The following is a 21,199-nucleotide window of genomic DNA, read 5'->3' as shown; positions in this document are numbered from 1 at the left end:
AAAATCGATCAAAAATTGCCCTCTTTAGGATTTTTGAACAAAAATTGTCGAAAAATCCCCCATTGGGTGGAAAACATAGCAATCACAAATTTTGCATTTATTCGCAAACAACAACCAATCTGAAAAACAAGATGTCTATTTGGAATCTACGTCCTAGAGTATAATACCCTAGACATATAAAGGTCTAAATCTAAAATATCGTCAAAATCGGTATGTATTTTTATGAGATTTTGTGTAGCCTTCTTCTTTACTTGGAAATTCTTTAATTCAGAAGAGAGAAAAAATCCAAATATACTCTCCTGCTGCTACTTGTTCCATATCCTTGAATATAAAGGACTAGGTATGTAAGCCCAATTATTTAAGACATGCGCTGACTATATAAAATTGTGTATCAAGTTAATGTGGTGTCCTTTACTATATTCCTATATTTTTATGTTATAAGCCATCATCAAACATTAAGAAATACATAAAACTCTACGTACGTACATACTTTCATATTATTTTCTCATATGCATGTACTAAAAATATATGTACATACATATGTATACTTAAGTACATGTATGTATTGCAGATGCATACCTTCACAATATATATTTAAATTTTTTTTCTCCTTTCTTTACAGGTTGCTACACAAGAACTTTCGCCACCAAATGAGTTTGCTCCCCACGTAACGGCGACATGCAAATCCGGCACAATGAATATCAAAGTGAAATTCAACGGTCCCTACACGGGTGCAGTGCATGCGCGCGATCATCGAAATGCTGCCTGCATGGCCATGGGTGACGGCTCCGAAGCGGTCGGCTTCAGCATAAATCTGTTGGCGAAGCAGGGTGCGCCCGATTATTGTGGCGTGCTGGTCAGCAACGTGAGTGGTGCCAATGTAAGCTAACCAAATGTTCCAATACTAATTTCTACTAAAGCTTTTCTTGTTTGTCTTTGAGAACTAATTTATTTTTATTTTTTTTTTGTGTTTTATGAATGTATGTATATTTTTGCGACTAGCCTTCGCATACATGATACTGTTTTGTTAATGTACATAGGCATGTATATAGTTATATACATATGTACGTGTTTGTATCATTAGATTGCATTTTGTGAATATATATAATTTTTTTTTTTCAAATGCGCGACACATTTTCACATCATTCGAATGGGAGGTGGTGATATTTTCGATTTACTGTGATTGTAATTCAATTGCTGATTTGATGATGATAACGATGGCATGAATGATGATGATAATAATGATGCTGATAGTACTCAACGCAAAGTTCATTAGTGGTTTTACCTGCGAATGCTTATGATCGGAATTTATTGTACATTATGTCTGCTATACATTCATTGACAGCCCAATCGGCGTAATAACATTTGAAAAGGAAAAGGGGAATGTGATTGCAATACAAAATTCTTTAGAGATTACGCTCATTTCAGCAAATGTATTGCGGTATGAATAATTCATTAGCGCTGCTTGGTGATTAAATGAAACAGAAACTTTCCATTTTAAGACCTGATGTATCAAATTAAAGTACAAAACTTTGATACATATTTTTATACCCTTCATGAACATGAAATGGTATGACAAATTTGAAGAAGAGATAGACACATAAAATGGCATAGCGAAATGACTAAAACGTCGAGCTGAGTCGATTTAGCCATATCCGTCTCAGTTTTCTAGTTATCCAACTGAAATTTAGTAAACGAGTGCCCTTTTATAATGTAGTATAGTAATCATTTGTCAGAACCGGAAACATCGGACTACTAGAACATATTGCTTCCATACAGCAGATTTTTCAGATATGAAAGCTTCATTTATGTAGCTAGGAACATTAAGTTTCACTTATTAATTATAGAAAGTTTAGAAAGAAAACGAGTAAGATCGGGTCCCTATATCTGCCATTCAACTAATAGTTCAGACATAACTGTTTCAACCATGAAGTTAGCGTATGCACATTTTTCCCCCTATTTGCTTATCATAAATAAGACGCGCACGGTGTAAATCAATTAAAAATAATCCGTGGCTGCCAAACAACTGTTGAAAAATACAACAAATTTTCTAATGCTCATGAAAGGTATGAAACCTCCGGAATAGAGCCGGGCAGTTATACATCCCGAGAGCTTCTGATGAAATCTTTCCAGGGAACTCCTAGTCTGGTGCATGTAATTCGTAAGGACTTTTTATAGTTTTGTAAGCAATACATATATAGGTAACTTTTTTCCCCTAAAACTAATGTTCCTCCTAAGTATTTGACGAGGCTTGATGATCTTTTTCTGTAAGCGTTAGCGTTAAATGGTTAATCGTGTTAGGTGGTGTTGGAAGCAGTCTTTAAAAATACATGTACTTGGGCACGAGTTTGTACATTTTTCGATAAAAACGTGTTTTTGGTCGAAAATGGTGGCACACTTAGACAATTCATTATCTTACGTATTGCGTAAAAAAAATTCCATCGCCAAATTGTATTTAAATGGAAACTTAAAAAAGTCTTACCGAAAAAAATTAAAAACAACAACTACCCTGCAGGAAAATTTAGAGACAGTCTGACAAAGCGCTAGTTCCGAACTACATATCTCAAAACAATCTCTGAGCTAGTGCAAAAGGAATGCAAAGCGGGACAGTCGAAACTTGCGGTGTAAATTTGCAAATGCTCACAACTCGTACAATACGAAAGTAGCTCAGCGAGAAGGCCTCCGACTCAACCATCGTTGGTTGCGAGTTCAAATCGCGGTGGAGGCAGTTGTGAGTTTTAAAATTTAATGATTTAAATTGTTGCGTACAGCTTACAATATTTTTTTTTTATTGGTTTTTTAGTTCTACGATAGTTCTAGGCTAGTCAGATTTTCTGCAGGGTAGTGCTCATATACCCGTAGTTGTGAATGTAACACATACGCCCCGTAGCAGCATACATAGTCATCTACCACGTCTTTTCGCACGCCTTACTCATATAACCATGGGCGTAGCCAGGTAGGGGCAGGGGGTGCTCGCCCCCCCGCCCCCCCTAACTTTCAAATTTTCCTTATATATATATATAATAGTACCCTGAAATGCCAGCTTAATAGGATCGAGTATATAAACAATGTTTGTGAGATCCGGATTGACTGAACTAGTAAACGTCATTGCTCATGAATTTTCACATCACGCTGTAGTCCAAGGTACAGTTGATAAATTTTCACCTTAAACCAGTTTCCGATTTAAGGAAACCGATAAGAGATTCTGTGCGTTTGAATATTTAAGGATGCCCTTATTTGCCTAGAAAATTTACATTTGGGTTCTTAACGCCACCGTTCCTCTACAACAGCGGAAAAAAATAGGGAGGCAGTAGCTCATTTCCTTAGGTAGGTCAGCTATTTCAGTCATAATTTCCCTGGCACCGATGTAGGATTTTGACCATCTATTACATGTAATCTTTTTAGCGTGAGCATCAGTCCGGAGGAGGGGCTAATTAAGTTGAAAAGAAACTAAAATATAAGACCAATTATAAAAAATGTACAATATATATAAAAAATCTTTGCGGCTTAGATTAAGGCGTTATTTTATTTGCTCTGAGCATAAGAGCTTTGAGCATGAATATGTAGTATTTGGAATATTAGCTCCACTTTTCAGGTTGTTAATTATATCTTTGAGTGACATATTCACAAAATTAATAAGGCTTACAGTAACAAGCTTAATTCAACGTAAAAATTTCGTGTTCGTACATTTAGTACAAGAGGTTCGCAGCTTAAGTCTTTTGATTGCCAAATATCAAATAAAAAAAACTCATTTAGTATACAAACGCAACTAAGCGCAAAAGATTTGTTGACGTATGTAATTTTGAAATCAAATGAGAAAATAAAATTGCGCAAGTTGAATTTTTGCCGCGAAAATTTTAGTGCCAACTTATATGTATGTATGTATATGTGCTCAGATACATAGAGTGAAAAAATAACCAATTGTAAAACTAAAGCGCAAAAACGCTGCCGCAACAATTGTGATAAAGCGCCGCCAAAAATAGCCGATGCAATAAAAAAACGACACCGTACCAGTATCTCTAAGCTCAAAAGAATTTCAATAACAATATCCAAATATGCTACATTGCTCGGCTAAACTTACTTAGGTTTTATATACAAAGCCGATTAGCATGTGACCATAAAGACAACAGAGCAGACAAACTAAATATAAAAGATGAAGGAGAATAGCAACAATTTCGAAATTTACAAATATTCACAATTGGGTGTTGAATTGAAAATTGCTTTGTGTGCAACAACGCGGATTCGACACAAAATAGCCATAAGAGCAGTGTGCCGCCACAATAAGGCCGATCAATCGATCAGCCAAAACACGTATGAGCACTAAATACTCGCATACATAGATATGTATATGTGATAAATACATATGAATTTTTGAACGCGCACAATGGTCTTAATGGAGTATCTAGCGGGACGAAATACTAAAAATGAAAGTTTTCGACTCGGTACTAAGTAGGGCTGATTATAATTTCTCAGGAATATCTGGTAAGAAGGTCCCTCCATTCTAGGATTTACATGAATGCTCAATTTTTGCATTTTGAAGTCGTAAATGCTACGGTCCTGAACATACTAGAAATTCTTTAAAATTTCACAGTTCGCTAGGTTTTTTTATCAATTTTTTTTTTCTAAATGGTAAGTCAGAATTGTGACATTCAATCGTTTCATTTAAAAAGTTATTAATTCTTCATTTATAGAAGGGAAAAACATACATTTCTGTAAGTATAAGTAAAATGTAATTATATAAGGCGTATTCTCTAAGTCTTGCAAAGCTCTTGCATGGTGCACGATTTGCAAAGCTGCCCCATATGAAAGCCGGTTTTTAGTGTGCAATCTGTGTACCATGCAAGGGCTTTGCAAGACTCAGAGAATATCTCTGAATTTGAAAAAAATACTCTACCCAATTTTGCCAAATACCTATTCATATGTTGTTATTATTTAACATATAAACTACACACACAGAGACAATTATAGCCAGCTTTTTCCAAATTTGTCTAATATTTGAATTTAAGAGGAACATAATTTAAGTTAAAATCCACTAACTTTTTAAATGATAAAGCCATCATATGGGAGGTCCCTTGAAAATTCTTAAAACCTGCTTTCAGATTCCTAATCAGCTACCATAAAATTTCTAAATACTACGAAAAACCGCCGAGTAACAAATTTCTAGCGAATTCAATAAATTTTAAAAAATAATTCCGCCATATTGAAGCAGCCATTTTGAATTTTTGAAACCTCACTGATTTGTAATCAATGCCATATAAACTAGTAGATATAAAATGGTGTACAAATCCAACAACACGAATGTGTTAAATAAATTTTGTCCCACTGGATTCTCTATTCAGGCCACTGCGCGGCGGCGAGACCAGATCCAGATACGTACTCGCTCATATCGTACATGTTTGTAACTATATACACATGTCTGTAGATTGTTGCATATTTGCCGCACACTTAACCCGGCAGAGTCAATCACCGGCGAATGAACGAACGAACGACACGAAACAAGGCGCGTCGAATAGCCAGAAAAAAAGCAGAAAATTGTTTTTGCAGAAAAAAGGCGATTTAGAAAACCAGGTTGGTCAGCAGCTAGCCGCCAACTATGCTAGCGGGCATTTTAGTGCGCGCAGCTGGCTGCCAACTAGTAAATACATACGTATGTACATACTTACATACATATGTCATACTTACATACATACGTATGTATGCCTGTGACTCCTTTGGTGGTGCATATTTTTAGTGTCTCAGTTTTGTGGCTCGCGGCTCGTCTTGTGCTTGTCAATCGTTGTCTGCGCATGCGTAGCGCGTAGACAGATGCTCAAGCGGGCGGCCAGACGGACAGACAGACAGGTCGAAGAGATAAATGGCAATGCGTCTGACTAATGTGGCGCAGCATGCATTATATGTATGTATGTACATAGGTCCTGCGGCCGAGCATTAAGGCTCTGTTATGCATACTTGGCATTGCATGCACTGCTATACCATTTTTACGTAGAAATCAAAAACCAACAGACTTTTACGTATGTAATACTGTGCGTTGGGTAACCGCTTACGCGCGAAGTTCATTTAACAGATTCCTGATGTGACAACTTTTAAGCAATGCCAAGTGTGCATAACGGAGCCTTTACTCTGGGCTGGCTAGTTACACATGTACTTGCTAGTTGTTGGGCAGGCTGGCGCTTGAATGCGCTGCTGAATGAGCAAATATTGGTGATTTAATGCCTATGCCAATGCAAACTATTCTTTTCAACAACAATTTCTAGATGCGAATTTTTAGTAAGTCAGCCTCCCATCGTCACGCTCTTTAACGCAAAAACATTTCTAGTCCGCCAGTCCATCCTTTGCACTTTAAGGCCGCTTTATATGTACGCATTTTTTGCCTAGACGCATGCGCGCATTTATGCTAATTTTGCACAATGGGGTCGTTATTTGGCTGCCACACATGCCAAGGCACGTAATTCGTAGGTGTGCATTTTATGTCTATAAATTTTTTTATTTTTTATGCAGCTACTTTTTTCTGTATTTGGGTTGGTTTTTTTTACCTTTTCTAGCGCACAGCAGGCAAAATAATTGCAACATCTTAGTACATGCATATGAACCTATTTATTGGTGTACAAAATGCGCAATGCTTACATTCATCAATTTCGTACGAATGGCTAATGGCTGATGGTCGGCCACTTATGTGCTTTTTGCGAAAAGATTAATGAATTGTTGCAACACTTCAGCATTAACCGTACCGCTGCTGTCTTCGTAAAAAATGCTAAACTGTTGTTGCTTTTTTGCAATATTTAGTCTTCAGTTAATTATCTATGTATTAATGCAGCAATGCAGCACATGTTGCTGGTAATAAATTGTTTTAACTACAGGACAACTAGCGCGCGCCTTAAATTCTAAGAAGCGCAAGCTAAAAAATGCTGCTAAAGTAATAAAAGGGAATTAAAAACATCTCATTCATGTACTATACATTTGGCGTATGTAATGGCACATAAGTTCGTATGTAGTAGTAAAGAAAATCTTTGTCGGTTTGCGGCTATTGCTCCTTCCGTCCGTTCGTATAGCCAGCTACTCGATTGGACTGCTGTTGACCCGTGAAAAAAAATCGCGCTTCTCTCATTAATTGCAAACTTTCTGGGTGTGGCTGCTATAGATAAGCAGCTCAGTTGTGGCTTCTCGCAGGTTTGTCTTTTGAAAGTTGAGTGGTGATTTTTTAAGTTGTTTTTAGTTTTTTAAGGAACATGTGAAAGCAAGGAATAAAAAAGGGAAACATTAAAAAGTTGCTGGGAAAACGATGCTATGTAAGGTAGAAAATTACTTTTAAAAATATGTAGTATTGTAAAATAAAAACACAAATCAAAAGCATCCGAACTAGTGGCATATGTAGACGACATAGCCGTATTGGTAACAGCGAGGTACCTAAACACTATAAACAACGACATGAAAGTCATTGACCAATGGGCATCTCGAGCGTGGCAAGGGGTTTACGCTAACAAAATGTACCTGATAATCTTCACAGAAAGATAATAATTAGTCAGATCAAAACCACTCTACGGCGCTTTGGGGTGGTGAGATGCCGCAAAAAAGTCCGTGGAGGTCTACTCCAGCGTCTGCTCTAGAAAAAAAATCCCTGTTTATCGCCCATTGAGCTAATCGCGGAAAATCGTGCTGCTAAATCCGTACGTACATTGATGTCCATAGGGGAATTTAATTACAGTACCTTTGGGCACAGCTCAATTTCTTGCTTTAATTGGCAATGAAGGTTTTGCACAACAACTGAGGAGAATAGATGGCGCTACAGATGGATAGATGGTTCTTAAATGGTTTCAAACTGACTTGAGCGGGTTAAAAAATTCCTTATATAGCTTCTCTTTCTCATTTGCCGTTGGGCGGATATCAAAGAATCCTCCCACTTACTTGAAAGCTCTGCTGTGTACCCTTTCCACATTTCAAACTTCGTACAAAAATTATAAAAATTCAACAAAATTTAACAATTACACCCAAAAATTTTAAAATTTTTATTCGGAATTTTTAGAAAAATTGTAGGTGTGCAATTTTAGGGCCGATCAAATTTTAGAAGGTTAAAGTGCAAATTTTAAGACGTTAGACAATCGCATTGATGTTTAATATTTTTTTTTTTTGGTGACGGTGTTGTGCATTTTCTTCCATATAAAAGAAATTTTCGAGCATTCTTTATTTGGGAAAAAGTCTGTGACGCCGTCAGCCAAAGAAATGAATAAACATTCAATTTAATGGACTCCAAAAAAAATTCTTAAAAGTTTAAAACTTTTGGTTATAATTGTTAAAGTTTGTTGAATTTATATAATTTTTGTACGAAATCTGAAATACCGACTTATGTAGTGCTGATTATGTTATATGTAAGAGTTTTATAAAAAAATTATAAACATTAAATAGACACAAGCAAAGTAGCCCAAACTGTTCAAAATGTCACTTAACTTAATCAGCTGACCACACGGGTATATGGAGATTAAAACTTCGCACTGAGCGATCTGTAAATCCTAATATTTAAGGTTACGCTTTTGACAGGCATATTTTTCTCTGATCCGAAAATATTTCACGAGGGATTTTGAAAAAAATAGTCGCTTTTTTAACCACTAAAACGGTGTTCACATGAGGCGATTAATTGAAAGCGATTAGTTAAAAGGTCGTTCACACCAGCCGATTGTTTCTTTCAGCTAAATTTTAATTTAAAATTGGCTCATATAAACACCATATAATTTACATATTGCTTATTTACATTCTGCTGAATTGGCGAAAGATAGCGCGAATTAGTTTAGTCGGTCGTATACACATTAAATCCAATTTTTGAATCTTTCTTTTCATATTTGACGTAAATCCAATAATACATATCTTCGTAGAACCAATACAATAATAAAAATTTGCATAGATGATGGTGCCCAAATAGGTTCATAATATAGCAAAGCGTATCCCGGTAACGCGATTTAAAACATCTCAGTAAGTATCTAGAGATTTACTTCGGTTGAAGGAATTTCAATTAAGCTTTAATATTTTGTATTTCCATAGAAAAACTGTATTTATTTCGCATTTTTCTACAGCTTGGTATTTATGTCAGCGTTTTTATTTTCATCATTCTTTGCATAAAAAAAAACATACATACTCAGCTAAAAATTCCATCTAATCAAAATTACAGCCGCAGCTGCAAATTCTAAGCTTCTACCTAAAATTACAATGGTTGCCAGCTGTGTTTATTTTAATTACTACACAGTACTGTTGAGGCTTGTCATTTACAATTGGTTGTTGTATTCTATGCGGTAATTGCTGTCACTTGAATGGTTTTTGACCTTAACGCACAGAGTCTACAGACACACATACATACATACATACATACATACATACATGCAAAGCTATTTTTCATTCAGTCAACAGTAGTTGCCGCAAGTCAATTTGCAACCTTAATTTGCTGGCTGGCAAAGTTTGTCGCTTAAGTCTTTTATTTGTGGAAATGTGTGCTACTACACATACAGACATATTTATGGTATGTATGCAAATCATATTCACTTAAATTAAAATCTTGAAGTATTTAATGAGCTTCGTTTGAAGCGTGCAAATTTGCTGTAATTGCATGACATTGGTTTTGTGTGCCGTTAAGCTGTTAGATTTATCGTCTGCAAAATACTTTTGTGAATTTATTTTTCGGTCTAACGGTGGTTAATTTTTTTTTTTACTATATGCCGCATTTTTGGTAGTTTAAATTTAAAACACAATAATTCCCATAAGGAAAATAGTTAAATATATGGTAAACAAAAATAGTCTCAAGCAATAATTTTAAAGTTTTTTATGTGCATGCATATATGTACATATCAAAGGTGTAACGAAAGCAATTTATCGTTCATCATGATGAAATTCTTAGTTTGAAATTTGACAATTTTTTAGTTGTTTCTGAATGTAATGAGCATACCACAGCAGCTGTTTACCTTTTCCAGAACAAAACAAAGTATCGTTCAGTTGACTTTAAAAAAGATTTTATTACTTTTCAGACATTCCATTTAAAATCATTTTGATAATTTTAATATAATAGCGGAAAGGCTATTGGCCTTTCACATAGAAAAATGCTGACTATAGACTTGGTGGTACAGTGAAGATATATGTACGGAGAGGAAGTATACGTATACCAGATACTTAACCGATTACGTTCCCCGAGGTATTTTTTGATTTAGTTAAAAATAAGTTGCACACAATAATGTTTGTTCCGTTGAAGACCATCAAAATAGAATTATCTGGGTGGTTTAAAGCTTCCTTAGTTTTAACAACAAATAAAGAAATAAAATGTAAACTTGTTTCTAATTTTGACGATATCAATCAAATTCGTCAGTTCGACAACCGTACAAGTCCAAAATTTTACATTTTAAAGTAAGATAGCTATTTTGTTTAAAATTTGTCTCTTCTCGTCGACTGAGCGTAAAACCAATACTACATACTTAATCGTTAACGTACGGTTCCAATGCTTAAACGTTTTTTTTTTTTTTCAAACTATAAGCAGTTTGTGTATGAAAGTTCAAATTCGTTGTTAAGTTGCTTAAGGAACAGCCTACAACCAAAATATTAAGGAATATAAAGAATTTCCTTTTTGGTTGTTGTTGTTTCCGACAGGGTGGGTGTATGATGTATTATGGAACGAATTTCCGTCATCCCTTGTCAAATTTGGTTTGGAGACATACCGGTTTCGGCGTTGTGCCATCTTCAGTGTCATTTTTCGTTCTCAAAATTTCTTTCAAAATTTCCTTTTTGATGCAGAAATGTTTCTAAATCATCAAGATACAGTTCTGCAACAAAAAAATTAATAACAATAAAAAAAAAATCGCTTACGTCTTTTTGGCGGTTAGTGCTCAATATAGTTTGAGGAAAATACTTTGAGCATAAAAATAGACTATACAAATCTTTGCCAATAATCACAACTGCAACTACAAATATTCAATATTTAGTAATTATACCTAGTGGCTTATTTTTGCGTAATATTCACTTCCTTTGCGTTTTTTGCCTACTTCTTGCTCCATATTTCGCTTTGCAATATTACAACCTACTCATACTGGCAACTTATTATTACTTAAATGGCTTTATCGTAACACTCTACGGCTATAATTACTTAGTTTTTGTTATGAGCTCATCAGCAGTTATCATCATTATCGTCATGATGCAGTCACCGACGACTGCCTTAGCCATAATTGCCAGCGTCAATGATGCATCGCAAAGGCGTACAATTTTTTATTATTTTTTATTTCAATTTTGAGTTTTTTGTATTCTTCTCTTGACATAAATGTGTTTTCATGCAGTTGAAAAAAAAATTTATATATATACATATATTGTGACGAAGCTGCTATTGCAAACACCATATTGCTATGTATTGGTATTAGTCGGATAGTAGGCCAATTAGCAAACAGTGTAAGTAAACAAACAGTTTTTAAATACCATCTGCGTTTAAACCTTTAATCAAAGTAGCAATAGCTCTTTAAGTTAATTTATTAATTATTACAACAACACTAAATAATTAATACCATAACTTAAAATGCATACTCTATATATTTTCGTCATCATTACAAAAGATAATTAGTGAAATTTTTCATTTCTAACACTAAAGGCAAACAACTATTTAAATTGTCATATAATACACGGTCAATTTTACACACAAAAAAAAAAATAAATATATGCGCCAAAAAGCGGCCAGAAATAAAAAAACTGGGTTTTTAGTCTTTTCCTCTGACATCAGGATTTTTTTAACGACTTTAAAATTTCAAGGATATGATTATTAAAAAAAAGTATCTGGTTGACCGAGCTTTGGCCGGAGTGCATATACTTTTTAAGGTTTTGAAGATTTGGATAGCTTTAAATAAAAATTTTGGAATCAATGAAATGAAATGAAAAAAATTTGGATTTCGATATCTATTAAGTAAATTTCTTACTTTGAAATTTAGGTGGAAATTCCGAAATACGCTGAAATGAATGGTACATATCTTGAGCGTATATATATATACTGTGTATACATAAAAAAATGGCTGATTAAAATTAACAAAATAAAAATTTGTATTGCATAAAAGCGTGGCAACCCTGATGGATAATATATTCTGGCCAAAGTTCTCAACAATACCTTTAATTTGATATACATATTGCTCTGTTTTAGATAAATTATGTAGAATCGAAAATAAGTGGCAGCCTCACACTATTATCCTAACCGATAACACTTTGTATGTAGGGAAAGCATTGTTCAAGAACCTTCTCTCGGTACCCATGAATAATAATATTTTACCTTTTTTCTAAACAAAAAATGAAATAAATATGCGATTCAAAATAGGTGGCAACCCTATTAAAAATATTTTTGCATTAGGGATGTTTCAAATACCTTCCATTTCCTTTTCTTTTCACTACATATACATATTTTGTTTCTATGACAGTAGCTACAATTTAAAGCATAGATTTGTGGCAACCCTATCTATTCCATTATTGGCTATTGTTAGCAACTCCTAAAAGGAATTTGACGATTCGTTTGCAGCGACTTGCATTTCGCTATACCATGCAAAAATTCAGATATATTATTGTCATTCTATTTTCTCTTTTTGCTATGTGATTTCGACCAATTGACTTTCTTATTTTGTACATGCATTTTTTGACTGAATAAGTCTATTATAGATATAAATACATATAGTATATGCAGGACCATACATTCAATGTAATCTGAATGGTATAGAGATCTTAAAGAATTCTTACGAGAAATCATTATTCCCCTTTCCAATTTCTTGTGGAATTTACGATGATGAATTGTACTAGGCGCACTTAGAATATTTTACGAAATTTCCGAAGAAAATCAGTTAGTAATAATCATAATGCTGCGCTATTAAGATATCTCAAGATTTTTTTACGAGCTCGTGTCATAAGATTTTCTTCCAAAAATCTCTAGATTTCGAGAATAAGTTCTCGACACGTATTCCTTCTAGGAATGGTTAGGAGATCGATTCGATCACGGGCATCTAGGTTAACTCTGCAGCTATCAACACGGATGGCTCCCAACTAAATTTAGGAGCAGCGAGTGGGATATACTCAAAAGAGCTCTCATAAGATTTCTGTTTCAGGTCGACAAACCAGTGCAGTGTCTGCCAAGTAGATCTCGCAGCCATTAAAGAGGCTGAACTTTTGGCTTATTGAATATGCTGTTGATCTCCGTGCAGTAACCATCTACTCTGATGATGGAGACAAGAAAACTTCACCAATTGCCTCTCTGCTTTCTGAAGAGTTACGCCACTTGTTCATATCGAGTGCAGACAGGTCCTTCCATTTACATCCATGTCGGTAAATTGCTGGTATAGTTTGTGTTTAAAGATATATTCTTCGGTACGGAAATCGTCCATTTTTCCACGATGTATAAAAGGCGAGCTTGATGCGTAGATGCGATGATGTAGAACGTAATTTTAGTTCGTCGGCTATGTTTTTCAATAACTTGCCGAAGTGGCTGACTTGCTAAAAAATTAAGTTTTATTTCTTTGTTTTACTCAGATTTGGAAGAATACAGGACTCAAAAAATAATAACTTTTTGTAAGTAACTCATTAAAAATTCCCAGGAAAAATTAAGTTACGTAATGGATACTCATAAGTTAATTTAAATTAATCAATTTCACAATTTACAATGACTTTGAAGTTAAAAAAATATATATATATATTTAGCAACACTAATTAAAAACGATCATAATGCACTTTTATAACTGAACTTCCATAACGTCACACTTGAAGGCTTTCAACATTTCCTCAAATGCATTTCCTTTTACGTTTCACTATTTCTTTTTTACTTTGCAACGTACAAGATTTATGTATACATAAATGCAACAAATACGCGAAAGATAATGTTTTCATAGGTATGTATGGGCATAAATAAATGACCAAACAAACTACTGTTTTAATGGCGATAATGATAAGGTAATGCTTTGAAAAATTACTACCATTACATCATGCCGCAATTAAAGTGCCACAAGTGCGGCAGACAGGCAAAGAAATGGTACCGTATGCACACCATCATGCAGGCAGTCGTGTAAATGTTGATTGCTTGCAGAGCAGCAAAATATGTATGTATGTATATGTATATATGTGCATACATATGTATGTGCAAAAAATGTTTGAATAATTGCTATCGGCAAATTTATTTCGTGTTCAGTTGGATATACATACATAAATATTGAATCGAACTGGCAAAAAACTAAAACCTTAGGGCACGATTTTTTTTGCTTGATATGTCCTCATACCATAAACTAAATACATACATATGTAGTTGAAGAGTTAAGTTGTCATCTTAAATCATATATCCTTTTTATTTATCTCTTCGCCTGAACCCAATAATATTTTAATATGAATAATACCCGTAATATATAGTATTCCTGACATAACTAATTTCTGGCATACAGATTTGAATATAATTTCTAACAATTTTATACATATGTATTCTTTTATTTGATTTTCCAGCGTACAGAGGAACGTTCGATACAGTTGGCGGTACGAGTACATAAAACACTGGAATTGGCGGATGATAAGTTTTATGTTATTACATGTGGAAAATCCGGGTTTGGACGGTAAGTTGAATTTGATTTTAAATATTTGGGTATATATATGGATAGTTAGGTGCATAGCAAAGAATAAAAATGTTGGCTAGTTTAGGATCATTTCGCTACTATTTGAGGAAGAAACAGTAACTCATTTCCTCTGCAAATGCTGAAGTCTGAAGTTCTTTAAGACATACAACTTTCGGGAAACACATAATGAAACAGCTAGCGTATTTATCTAATGCTACCATAAGCGATTCTAGGTTATTTGATTACGGTAGAATGAAATGTCATTGTCCACGAGAGGTGCACCGAAATGGCATTTTTATGCACTAATTGCATCCTAAGTGTCAACTTGGGTAGCACAACGACTAACCAACCAGTTCGTGATCATTTCGGGCCCGTTTATAGTTCTGTTCTGGATTACTTCGGGACTAGTTCAAGACTATTTTAAGGACCATTTTAGGGACTCGTTATGGACCATTGCAAAGCTTGCTCACAACTATTGCAGTAGATACTTGTTCGGGATAATTTTGAGATTAGTTCAAGGATCATTTTAGGATCAATATAGACCATTTCAGGACCGTTTTGAGACTTATTCGAGATTTTGGGGTGGGTTCAAGGCTATTTCAAGAACATTTCGGGAAGAGTTCGGGAAAATTTCGAGACCTGCTCAGGACTGCCATTTCGGGACTAGTTCTGAACCATTAGTAGCTAGTTCAAGACTCTTTTAGGACTAGGTCTGGTTCATTTCGGGATTAGCTAAGACTGGTGGAGAACTGTTTCAGGACCATTTTGGAATAGTTGACGACATAGTTCAGGAATATTTCCAGACTAGTTCGTGATAATTTGGGGCTAGTTCAGGAGCATTGCCGGACTAGTTTGATATCACTTTTGGACTAGTAATGGTCTACTTCGGCACAGTTTCAAGACTTGTTCAAGATCATTTCGTGACAAGTTCACGACTTTTTCAGGCCCACCTCAGGACAATTTTGGGAATAGTTTAGGGTAATTTCGAGATAGTTCGAAACTAGTTACGAAATGAAAAAGACGTGTACCGGGTCGCGCCGTATGTGTGTAACTTAATGGCCCAATGCTTAGCCGTTTCGGTACATGTCCTTATAACTCTAATTATGGATATTAATCTCCAAACGTTAGAGGGCGAAAAATTATTGCGAAAATTTTGAAAATATGTAAAAAAAACTCAGTGCGTGTAGTCCCTACGCGCGGAAGTAGTGAAACTTAATAGAGGAAATTCTAGAAAGAAAGAAATGTGCGATATACATACACATGTACTTATTTTCTAATATACAAAATACATATTTATTTTAATTGTGTTTCTGTAAGCTCTTTCTGTACTGTATAGTATTTTAAGCGTAAGACTTTTGTATAATTTAACTAAATTTTACTTTTAAAACAGGTGGCAACCCTCCTACATTTAGCTAGAAAATACAACTTATTCAAAACCATTTCTTTTCATACCCATATTGGGATAATTCGTTTAACTTAATAAATAATTTGAATTTGATTTTCGTATATATGGCAACCCTTTAAAAGACTTAAACCATACTGCACATCTGCAGGTCAAGCCCTTTCATGTGACACTTCATTTTTGAAAATCGTACGAACGATACAGATTTTATGACTTGATGTTAAATATTTTACGCAACCATCTCCGAACTCGATTAAGAAGTTTCACTTGAAAAAAATCCTTTTTTAGGCAAAATTGTCATTCTTATAAACAAAAACTAGCTTATACCTAGCATGCTTTGTGCCACACCTTAAATAATATCTGTAGCAGTTCTTCGTAAGAATTTTTTAATTTTGGATAAAAACTGAATTTTAATGGATAATTTATAACAAATCGTCAATAGCCGCGATGCCTAACGGACTTTGACAAAATGTTTGAATCCTTTTCTCTTAAAAGTCGTCGGATATTATAAACCATAATACATTGCTCTATGTGAACGTCCAATGCCCGATATTTTATACTTTCTATGTATATATGTAGTTGTACGCGCCAAAATTTGACCAAACTTTGAAGTTATTCAGGAAGCGAAAAGTGAGTTAAAAATTCATCAGTTGCCTTATAATTCTGATGAGTGCCACACCTTGGAGATGGGATCCCGATCAAAACAAATACGAAGCCGTATGCATATGAACACAAATACGAATAGAAACATGAATATGAAGACGAAGAGGAAGAGGAATACGACGACGAAGATGAATACGAAGAAAAGGAATACGAAGATGATTGCGAAGACGAATACAAAAACGACACTAAAATAAGGCGAATGAGAATACGAATATGAAGATAAATACGAAAATAACTCGACAAATAAGGATGTGAATACGAATACGAAGACGGCGACGGCGACGAATATAGGTACCAAGAAGAACTCGACGATGACAACGAACACTAATATAGGTGCGAATACGAATACGATCCGAAGACGAAATACGAAATTGAATGCCAAGACTAGTATGAGGACGAATACAAAAAAAATCTTCAGAATCCTTAAAACACTATAAAAGAACCAAATTTCGCCAGTAACAAGCACTCCTTGTGTTGATAAAATTGTCAAGGGCTTTCAGACTCTACCTGGGAAAAAGTGTTATTGGAGAGGAAAGTCGCTAGATATTTTAATGAATATGGTTTTGGCAAAGTAAATTTGGGAATATGGATCGTAATTTTCAATCGATTTCAAAAAAGGGATAGATTATCAATTCGTCGGAATATTCTTTTTTCTTATGTATGCTACCGCATAACTTTGGTCCTAGTTAACCGATTTTAATAATAATTTTTTTAAAGGATAGGTGGTCCCATTGCATCATGAAGAAATTAATTTCAAGACCCTACCCCCTAATTTTATTCGTTTTTATGTTAAATATTATTGCCTATTTTTAGAGATTTTAGATAGACTACATATTTTGAAAGTGTGGAAATTATCGATGGTCAAAATTCAAAAAATTAACAGAAATATGTTTTTTTTTTTTATATTAAACGATAAAAAATTCGAACTTGCCAAGTCCGACAAAAGATTATTCTATACCATTTTAAAGGCCTATTTATCCTCTTCTCACATCACATTCGATCTGTTGAAATCTAATCAAAACTAGTCATTCAAAAATTCATAAATCTACAAAATCGTATTTTCTGACCTAAATCGACAGGTCGCGACTTCTGAATGATCTTTGAAATATCTATAAAATAGGCAATAATATTTCTCATAAAATGGAATAAAATTTGGTGGAAGGGTCTTGAAATTTCAAAAAAAAAGCAACATAGTATTGGCACTGCACATTTTTCACAATATATGCATCAATTTTCATTCTAACATTTTTCCGCTAATTTCATATAAAAACATGGTTCATTCTACAACAAAAAACATAAAAATATAGTTCCTAAACTTTGTGCAAAGCTCGCGAATTCAGCAAATAATCATGAAAATGTTCAACTTTTTAATCAGATTTTTTTGAATTTTTTTGAGTATGCAGGTTTGTAGCCCAATAAATTTTATTATAATATTTTTATATTTTTTGTAATAGAATGAACCATATTTTTATACAAAATTGGCGGAAAAATATTAGAATAAAATTGTTGCATACATTGTTAAAAATTTGCTGTGCCAATACTCTGTTCCGGCAGTGTATGTATATGCGTTTATACATCATTGTCCAACAACTTTGCTTGAATTCACTTCAAACAAAAGGCTAGGCACACATACATACATATTTATTCAAACTTATTCGATTAGTGTGGGCTTAGGCTGACACAAAAGTGACTTATTTATACTCGTACTCATTTAGATAAAAGCACACATGCAAATGGGCGTCGGTATGTTGCTTGACAAACAATGCAAAGTTTCAAAATAAACAAAATCATAAAATCAAATAAGAGGCGTTCTTTCTAAAACCGGGCGGATTTCGTTCACGACATTAAGAGGCTACACTAATAAGTTAAAAATAAGCTGGAACAGACATTATTTTCAACAAAAATTTTTTTTTTTTTGAGAGGTCTGATTTGTCATGGTTTGGATTTTCTCGCGATTTCTACTAAGCATACCATTTTAAAACGTTCACCTCAAAACCATGTTAAAGCTAAAAGGATCGATTATATTTTTGATATATGAAACGCCCACAAACATCATAACACCCTTTTGGCTTTAAGCGAAAGAATTTTTCGAACTAAATTCGAATTTTGAAGGCCATATCGTGATAGTCCGTTTCAGTTTTCTACAAATCCCATACTTAGCTACGCTATTTTATTATTTTAATTTTTTGAGCCTTTATAGAGGAATCTGTACTTTGTTGCCTGTGCGACACGCCTTAAACAATCGGGACCAAAATTTATGCGTGATTTAGGTGATCTTCTTTCATTTCATTTTTTTAAGGACCACCCTAATGTCTATACATGCATCTATACATACATCTGTTCGCTTGACACTAATGCGAAATTTTATTGTGTATAGAAATAAGAACCCCAGAGCACATAAATCTAATCCTACCTAAAAAAGCATGTGTTTGCGTGCGTTGGCGTTAAGTTGGCGAACAAAAAGATAACAAACAAAAAATTTAAACAATTTTTTTCTTAATAAAGCAAATGACTTCAACATCAAGGCCAGTCAATTAGACAAAATAGTTCTTGTCGAATATTGGAATTGTGTGATCAGCCGCAAAAGTATGACTTTGATGTGTGCCAAAATATGTATATGAAAAATAGTCTATGCTCCCTTTGAAGTTATTAAGAGCGTAAGCATTAAATCAAAACGGAATGTGCGCGGTTATTAGCTTGCTTGCTATGCTTTATGCGTTCCACATGCTACTGAGCGTCACTTTCTTTCTTCTTTGTAAGGCGAATAAACTGGCAAAAAGTGTTGAAAGCAAGGTCGGCTAAGTCTTTCCCCTTACAAAAGAAAATTCAATTGAGTTGAAATAAGCGCACGCACTTATTGTTGAATTTTCTTTTCATAGGAAGTTGATTGATTTGTTCGCACTGTGGCTAAAGCCAGTCATTAAAATATCGAAACCACAACGTAGAGGATTTTCGTTTTTCAGGTTTGTGGCTTAAGTCTTTTGTTGTTAGGCAACGCAGCCATTGCTCTCTGTTCAATTTCCACTTTATTGCCAGTCACATTTGCGTGCATTCGCCAAATTGCCAACACACAAAAAATAGATAAAGTTTTTATTATTACTCAATTTCATTCAAATTTTATGCTCTGTTAAATTGCTAAAATGCGCTGGCGGCGATGGCGTTGCACTGCATGTGAAGTATGTATGCTTGCTTTAGCGTATTTCCGTGTGTGTGTTGCATGTTTTCATAAATGATTTTTTGTTTTTGTTGGTTTTTAATATAATTGTTTTGCATCTTTCTTTTGTCATGATCCGCTCTTCCGCAACTTTTAGTAACATTTAACTATTTGCCCATCTGTAACATCGGAGTGCGTTCAACTCGCTTGCCGCATTCTCGTTTTCATTGCACAAAAATTACATAATTCTTATGCTGCAGGTAGAAACCACAAAAAAGTTAGCGGGCTTAGGCCGCAGTAATTGCGTACATTTAATTACCAGTTGCATACTGCAGCAATAGTCGTTGTTGTTGTTGCTACATAAATTTCATAACAAAATACATATTACAGCTCCGCAACACTCTACGCAGTTGTAGCATGTAAAAATGAAAAAAAAAATACGAAATTTTTTAACAGTCCCTGCAGTAGGAGTAGCTTAAAAAGTTCTAATTCGAAATTATAATACCAGATAGCTATTCTGATTTACCAGCATTTTGTTCATATGCTTTTTTGTTTTCTCTTTTTTTCTATTTTCCATTTCGTTCGCTTCGCTGTGACCAGCGATGACAATGCGCATGTCATCTTGAAGTTCTTGGAGAATGATCGTCGTGTACGTGAAACGGTTTATGGCCATGAGTATAAAATCCGCGCAGAATTAACGAAGCCAAATGGTAATTAATTTTTTAATTGCATTCTGCTCATAACGGTTTTTGTTATTAAAACCTTTCCGATGCGTAAATATATTATTTACTTGGAGAATGATACTTATTTCATTTATTTTTCATCTTCAGGTACTTATGGCATAAGAGTCGCAAACTGTTTCGCTTTTGACAAGAAGAATATCAGTATACCGCTAATTGATGACAGAGGGTGAGTTGTAATATATACTTATATAATCTGGCATAGCTTTTATTTTGTTATGTAGTACAAATGTTTATTAATTAGTATTCACACTATGTAAAAATTAAAAATCAGCTTCAGATAATTTTTCATATTTTTTCATGCGTATGTACATATATTTACAGCTGTCCCGTGGATGATGCTATTATTTCTCGTTTTGTGCCAACCCCTGATGGGCACAGCGCTGAAGCGACACTTAATTCGATGTTCAAATTTCCAGAAGGTAAGGCAATAAACACAAATTGTTTCTTTAATAAAGAGAGTTTTAAAATAAAAATTATCACACGTATTTTTTGGCTAACTTTTCTTTACCATATATTTTTTTAAATTTTTCGCTAAGCACTTTCAGCGAGGCTTTTTCAATTACAAATAAGAATATATTTAACTTGATATAGATTTTATATTATAGAAAGGCACTCTCTAAAAAGTATATGTTAAGGCCTTTAGTGAGTAATCTCGAAACCTTTG

The 21,199-nt window shown here is 34.3% G+C and overlaps 1 protein-coding gene across 1 annotated transcript; it reads left to right on the top strand.

The window, feature by feature from the left end:
- Nucleotides 1-601: 601 nt before the first annotated feature.
- On the top strand, nucleotides 602-21,017 carry LOC108372007 (uncharacterized; the record flags this gene model as incomplete). Its single annotated transcript, XM_017627640.1, has 5 exons — nucleotides 602-880; nucleotides 14,467-14,573; nucleotides 20,393-20,502; nucleotides 20,623-20,701; nucleotides 20,857-21,017. Coding segments are annotated over 5 exons (736 nt in total), but the record flags the coding sequence as incomplete, so codon positions are not given.
- Between the last annotated feature and the right edge of the window lie 182 nt (nucleotides 21,018-21,199).

Source organism: Rhagoletis zephyria, unplaced genomic scaffold, assembly GCF_001687245.7.
Source record: "Rhagoletis zephyria isolate East Lansing unplaced genomic scaffold, Rhagoletis_zephyria_1.1 Rzeph_scaffold_05360, whole genome shotgun sequence".
NCBI classification, from domain to species: Eukaryota; Metazoa; Arthropoda; class Insecta; order Diptera; family Tephritidae; genus Rhagoletis; species Rhagoletis zephyria.
Note: the sequence above shows the minus strand (reverse complement) of the source record. Positions and strands in the feature narration are given on the sequence as shown.